Here is a 7470-nt window from a genome sequence, read left to right on the forward strand (position 1 = left end):
TTGTATCGCGCATTGTTAATGAGATCATTTGCATGTTTTAATAAATGAGCAGAAATACTTTTCTGCTAAGTGAATTAATATTTAATCTTATTCAGGTGTAAGGATGTTTGCAATGTAACCATTGCGTATGTTTATAGTGTCTAATTAGCATAGATTATGCATTATATAATGATAATACATGGTCATTTTCATTTTATTGATGTTCCAAGTAGACTAACTTTATGCTCTTACAAATAGTAGCCTATTATTCCTGTGCATCTAACCATTGCAGAGGCAGTCTGGTTAGGATGCCTCTCGGGCGCCTCCTAGGGAGGTCCTCGACGCACGTCCCACGTACTGGGAGGAGACCAGGCAGACCAAGGCTCAGTTGGAGGAAATACATCGACTCACTGGCCTTGGAAAGGTCTCGGAATCCCCCCAGGAGGAAATCACTAATGTTGCTCTGGAGAGGGAAGTCTGGAGCTGTTGCTCCCGCGACCCGACTACGGATAAGCGGTTGAAGATGGATGGACCATGATGGTATGAAAACCTCACCCCACCACTTTGTCATACTTACCTTTATTAAGCCATTGCAAGACTCTTACAATGTCATCCGAGTGTGCAAATATACACTGCAGTCCAAAGTCCTCTGCCATGTCAATCAGGAGATCCAGGTACCATTTAATTGGTGACTGTGTCATTTTTGGTGGTATAGAAGGGCAACTTCCATGGAATCAACCAAATGATGTTCTTGTCTCTGAAGGTTGTTACTGCTTTCATGAAGGTATAGCCCAAGACCTTTATAGGTGGTTGCTCCATCTTCACTGATGAGATCAGGCGCTGATATCATAAAAAAATAACTCATACATCTGCACTACACTAGAATAATTACTCGTTTGCATTGCTGTGCAAATCTCATCTAAAAACAATTGTATATATACAAATATGCTATATTTGATAAAAACGTCAATATTTTGTGGCCTATAAAGACAATTCCGTCAGCCTATACTGCCAAATTATCCATACACAGATTATCAAATTATGTGTGTCAAATATGGTAATTAACTCATTAATTATGAACAATACACAAATATACCATCCATCTCTGTCCATTGAAGACATGGATTCTACAGGAAAAAAATACACGAGGATCAACTGAGAAAAGTCCGGTACGCCCTTTTATGGAATAGTTACAGCGTTTTCCGTGTCTATAGGGGCGCTCCGTTGCTGCAGGTCCTGCACCTCTTCTGGAGAGCCTCAAAGTAGGTGGCCTGCACGGGCTTGTAACACTCCAACGCCTGCACCGCGTCCTTTATCTTAAACCACTCCCTCTTCCTTCCGATGTTGACCGCGTCCTCCCAGTCGTCCAGCAGCTCGGTCACAGCCATGGCGTAGACGTACGTCCTGTGTTTCTTGGCGCAGTTCTCGAACGCTCCGACGAAGCGGCCCAGCGTCCCCTGGATGCCGGCCTCCTCGCACACCTCCCGAGCCGCGGCGGCGCTGGGCTCCTCCTCGGGCTCCACTCCTCCGCCGGGGACGACCCATTGGTCGGGGTGCCCGCTGCTGCTCACCAGCAGCACCTCCTCTTCCGCCTCGCTCCGGAAGCACAGACACGCCGCGCGCTTCTTGTAGCCGTCCGCGTCATACGTCCGCGTCTGGTTGGACCTGAGCTTCACCATGTCGGGGGGTGTGTAGGGTAGGGTGGGGGGCTCAGAAGTATAGCCGAGCACAGTTGAGGCTCTGCTAAGTTCTTATTTATGAGGAGAAAAGTCCTCCTTCGGGACGTTTTTGCTTTAAGAGATTTCCTCTTCGCAAACCTTAGGAACACATCTTCGCCACGTTGCAACTGGTGCGGGGTTTAATATGCTTATTCTTAAGCAACGCTGTGCACAAGCTGTGCCACTACACTCACAGTATAAGTCAGAGTTAAAATGATTTATGTCCAGTAGGCTAGTTCACCTGACTTATATATTATATTAACAGCCAACGTATTGATGACGTTGCCTTACTTTATATGGTGTTTTGCTCTCAAAGAGACACAGAGATCTCTAATATCGACTGCTACTCTGAGTCCAAGGGATAAACTGGTGCCTGACGTCATAGGATAGGAGTTGGACCCTCATCACAGACTAGCCTTATGCAGTCCCAGATCCACTCACCTCATCACAGACTAGCCTTATGCAGTCCCAGATCCACTCACCTCATCACAGACTAGCCTTATGCAGTCCCAGATCCACTCGGAGGGCACGCCGTTAGTTGACCTCGTTAACCTCACCTGCACACCACAGATTTATAAATTGAACAGGGCTGCTATAACGTCACTGGTGACGTAATAGGGCAATATGTGAAATTATAAATACACAATCAACTTTATTTATTCATACCTGAAGAGCTTATTTGCATGAATGTGTAAATAAGCTCAGAATCAAGCCATGAAGGAACGCTCTCTGTCACCGGCCCCTGTGGGGGTCCACCCAGGGCCACCGCTCCCCTCCGGGAGCCCCCTGCCACTGGCCCCTGTGGGGGTCCACCCAGGGCCACCAGATCAGAGCGGCGAGTACCCTTCGCTGGGGTCTCACCTGAACGTTTGCGTACCGCTGCCAAATCAGGTGGCAGGTCACAGGTTCGGGGTGCATAAGGTAGGTATTTTCCAACATCCGGACGGAACTATTTTGAAACAGCTCAAACCGTCACAGAGTGGCCAGCAGGAGATGCAATTCTATAGCATGGTGTATGCAGAGGACTGCTGCGATCCGTGTCTATTGGAACTCCAAAACAACCTGCCCGAATATTACGGCACCTGGTCCTCTCCGTCCAACCCCACAGACCTGTACCTGAAGCTGGAGGACGTCACGCGTCGATTCATCAAGCCGTGCATCATGGACGTCAAGCTGGGCCGCCAAACGTACGACCCGTTCGCCTCGCGAGAGAAGCGAGAACGTCGCATCGGAAAATACCCTCTGATGAAGGAAATGGGCTTTGCGGTTCTCGGCATGAGGATATACGACGCATGCAGTGACAGTTTTGACCTCTACGATAAGAGCTACGGAAGAGGGCTAACTACGGACACTGTTATTAAAGACGGACTCGCCAAGTTCTTCCACGGCGGAGCGGGTCTGCGGAAGGACGCCGTGCTGGCCAGCATCGAGAAAGTACGCCGCATCCTCCGCTGGTTCCAATCCCAACAGCAGCTCGTCTTTTACGCGAGCTCCTTGCTCTTCGTCTACGAGGGCTTCCGCTCCTCCCTCAGCTCTCCGCCCTCGTCGAGCCAGGAGAACAACCTGCTGTGGAAACACGTTGCCGAGAGAGAACCACCGCCGGACGGAAACAGCATCCGATCGCGACGGGAAAGCCAGCTGGGGGAGGAAGAGGAGCAGAAGACGGAGAGAAGAGCGCCACGGTGGGACAAAGAGATGGAGGGACTGAAGGAAGGCGGGGACGAGGTGGAGGTCCGCATGATTGACTTTGCACATACGTTCTCCAGCGATGGCCACGACCACGGCTACACCTACGGCCTGAAACACCTGCTGGCGGTGCTGGAGCAGATTCTACACGGCTCCTCCTAGGTGGCACTGTGGAGCAGATTCTACGCGGCTCCTCCTAGGTGGCGCTGTGGAGCAGATTCTACACGGCTCCTCCTAGGTGGCGCTGTGGAGCAGATTCTACGCGACTCCTCCTAGGTGGCGCTGTGGAGCAGATTCTACGCGGCTCCTCCTAGGTGGCGCTGTGGAGCAGATTCTACGCGGCTCCTCCTAGGTGTCTCTCCAAGAGACTCTGGTCTCTCCTCGCTCCAATCCTCCTCCTCTCGTCCACAGCGTGTCCTCTGTATGGTCTGGAGGACACTATAGTTCTGAGTGAGTAAATCCTACAATGAAGAGGCCGGTTGATTTTTATTAGTATTATTATTATTATTATTGTTTTTATTATTTTTAGTTTAAGGTTTTATCTGGTGTCCCACCCGTTTTTGTTTGTTTTGTTTTTTTATTAATGAACAGAGAATTAGGAAATGATTAATTAGGTTGATATATTTTTTAGAGGTGTTATAGCCCCCTCCTCCCTGCCCAGCTTTGTGTGTCTGTGTGTACCACGGAAATGATTTGATTGGCTGAGCACGGAATGTGATGTATGATAAGAGCGCCCCCCTTTTTAGCATTAGTCTGATTGTCCAGATGTTCCGGTATAGGGCATGAACACCTTTCATGTTTGTAGTTTTCCTTTTTGCAGGTTTAATGTGCCTTTATTCAATAGGAGTTGTTTTTTTTGTTTCTATCTATTTCTCTTTATTATTGTATCCGTCATGTGAGTAGAGCCTGCAGTGCAGCCCTCAGCTATATATATATATATATATATATATATATTATATATATATATATATATATGACAGAATCCAGCAAAAAGGCCCTCAACTCTACTTTTCTATTTTTCAGATTTTTACAGATTATTAAAGTACAGAATGTAACAATGGACAATAATTGAAGGAGATGTAACCATTTTAAAATAATTGGGGCCTTTCACCCAAAGCTGAGAAAAGTCCCTTTCAATATTCACAACATTTTTAACACCTTAGAGCTGGACAGAAGTGGGTGTGACAATGGGAGGGACAATAGGTACTTAACTCCACCCACAATGACCACCTTAGAACGTTTTAGCTGTCAACAGTGCAGCACTAGAAACACTGACATGTTTAAGCCAGTAGAACAAGCAATGCAATTTGTAAGGTGACCCAATAAACCCTTTTGAAAGTACTATAAGTATTAAATACTAAGTATAAGTATTAAATACTAAGTTAAGTATTCAATTTAACTTATACACTACCTGGTTGTAAATAGCTGCAGTACACCATTTTATGCAGGTCTACTTTAAGCAATCAAAGTCAGACAATTGACCCAGTATTTTAAATAAATAAAACCGACGCATCAGGCTATGATGAGTTGTGCGCTTGTAGATTAGCTATTTTTAATAAACAGATCTGTCCACATGCAGTCACAATGCATTGTTTCTATTTAGTGTGCAAGGCTTACATCCTTAAAAAAACCGTCTAAAACCTCCATTTTTAGACGTTTTTTATCCCATTTTTTCTCGCAAGTTTTTCTCGCGCAAGTTTTTCTCGCGCAAGTTTTTCTCGCACTATCGAGAAAGCTCAAGTTTTTCTCGCACCATCGAGAAAGCGCAAGTTTTTCTCGCACAAGTTTTTCTCGCACCATCGAGAAAGCGCAAGTTTTTCTCGCACAAGTTTTTCTCGCACTATCGTTCAGTTTTTCTTGCAAGTTTTTCTTGCAAGTTTTTCTTGCAAGTTTTTCTCGCACAAGTTTTTCTCGCACAAGTTTTTCTTGCAAGTTTTTCTTGCAAGTTTTTCTTGCAAGTTTGCACGCACTATCGAGATAGCGCAAGTTTTTCTCGCTCTTTCTCGATAGTGCGAGAAAAACTCGCACTATCGAGAGCGCGAGTTTTTCTCGCACTATCGAGAAAGCGCGAGTTTTTCACGCACTATCGAGAAAGAGTGAGTTTTTCTCGCACTATCGAGAAAGCGCGGCAGGGAGGAACTCCTTATATGGTCAGCACACCTTATAGTTTATCCAAAAAAATAAGAAAAAATAAGTGTTATCACTGAATGTACCTTTAATGGAACAAGACGATACGATACGTGGACGATATTGGTTCATTATGGCTATCCGATACGATATGTTTCAATGATTTGAAATTGATACAGTAACTATTTAAAATACAGTGACATTATTTTTAATTAAGTAATTAAACCCCTCTTTAAAAAAAATCTTCTAAAATGGCTAAATACCACGCACAATAATGTAGTATTGATCAATCGATTAATTACATATAGCAAAACGATTCAATGCCGATTATTTCCATTGCAAAACGATACATAGTCAATGTTGTTGTTTTCATTTGTATATACTTCAACACTGGAATATTATTTGGGGTCCACTATAGTGATTCTCAAATGTTTTATTTGCAAGGACCTCTGAGAGTGTAGACATTTTTTTATTTGTTTTTGGCTTTTATTGACTTTACAAGTGAAGATCGACAGGAAAGAGGGGGAGAGAGAGAGAAGGGGAGAGACACGCAGCAAAGGTCGGCATGTACGTATATGAACCGGCCGCGAACACGCGACGTGCTGTCAGACCAGAGCTGTGGCATGCGCCTGGACCGCTTGGCCAGCATGGCCCACAGGAGCGAATCTTGAAGAGTATATAGACGAGGAGGAGGAGGGGACCCAGATCGAGGAGTATGGGCGCTGCGTGGGCATGGGGCCCTCCACACTCTCTCTTTGCCTTCCTAAAAAGGAAAAGGAATCAAAGCCCGGGAAGCCTCATGCTGCCATTGTGCTCCCGTAATTGGATTTTGGTCCCATATATAGCCAGAGACGGGAGACTCATTTTGTTGGCGAGAGAAAAGCGCCGCCACACAGAGACGGCTGTGGGCGCTGGAGGGCCTGGATGGGACCGGCGGCGGTGCTTATAGCGCCCGATTGGATGATGGCGCCTGCACAATGGGGACGACGTGTGCCTGCCTCTTTTTTTTTTTTTTTTTTAATAGCCAAAATATAGGCTTATAAGTAAGGCTGCATGATATATCGAACATGTACCTTCATCAGAGTGGAGAATATAAGTATAAATCAAGTTGAGCAAAGCCACTCTTCTCTGCCCCTCTCTCTAACAGACACAGTTAACGATTGCTTGTTAAGTGCCTGCCAGACAGACAATCAGATGAAATGAAGGCAGGTGTAGAGTAGAGTGTAGACTAGTGAACTGAACATGTTCTCTTTATATCAAGTACTTCATACCAGCCCCTTATGAAACTACTTCTCCCCAAATCCAAATGGATTTCATTTTCCATCCTGAATGGCAGTAACTAGCATACAATGAGAACTGAGAAGATCTCCACAAAGGTTTACTCATCAAAACTGATTATATAACTGTAACCATCAAAGCATGCACTCAACATAATGTTTATGTGACCATGGCATGTGCATAATATAAAATCTTATACGTTTTATCTGATATTGATTAATATGGGGGGTGGGTTCAATTAATCGATTATTAATCGGCAGAGCTTTCGACTATTCAATTTGGCTGATGTTCACTTTGTGGCATCCCTACAAGTTACAACAAGTGAGTAAGTGACTATCTCTCTTCCATACTGGTGTGTGGCGTCTCTTGTGTGGTATGATGAAGTAGAACGGTGCCGTGCACATTATAGGGACAAAGTCGTGTGTGTGTGTGTGTGTGTGTGTGTGTGTGTGTGTGTGTGTGTGTGTGTGTGTGTGTGTGTGTGTGTGTGTGTGTGTGTGTGTGTGAATGTGTGAAGACCCATCTTCTCTTTCTGTCATAGTGACATTGTCCTGCATCAGATCATGTCCAAATCAGGTTCTCCAATCTCCAGTAGCCTCTTCAGTTTTTTGAAGATTTTTTGAGTGGTGCAACCACTCCCTTACGGAGCTGTGTGTGGCTGGCTGGGTCTGAGCACTATGTG

General features: G+C 45.4%; 2 protein-coding genes across 2 annotated transcripts; one reads left to right on the top strand and one right to left on the bottom strand.

Moving 5' to 3' along the window:
• Nucleotides 1–1187: 1187 nt before the first annotated feature.
• Nucleotides 1188–1658, bottom strand: LOC308330499 (diphosphoinositol polyphosphate phosphohydrolase 1-like; the record flags this gene model as incomplete). The annotated part of the gene is made up of 1 exon (XM_080785379.1): nt 1188–1658. The coding sequence occupies one exon, from the start codon at nt 1656–1658 to the stop codon at nt 1188–1190; it is 471 nt and encodes a 156-aa protein (XP_080641505.1).
• Nucleotides 1659–2411: 753 nt separating this feature from the next.
• Nucleotides 2412–3545, top strand: LOC308330984 (inositol polyphosphate multikinase-like; the record flags this gene model as incomplete). Its single annotated transcript, XM_080786053.1, has 1 exon — nt 2412–3545. One exon carries the CDS (start codon nt 2412–2414, stop codon nt 3543–3545), a length of 1134 nt encoding a protein of 377 aa, XP_080642179.1.
• Between the last annotated feature and the right edge of the window lie 3925 nt (nt 3546–7470).

This window comes from Protomyctophum bolini (genome assembly GCF_963924005.1).
Source record: "Protomyctophum bolini genome assembly, chromosome: 16".
Classification (NCBI taxonomy): domain Eukaryota; kingdom Metazoa; phylum Chordata; class Actinopteri; order Myctophiformes; family Myctophidae; genus Protomyctophum; species Protomyctophum bolini.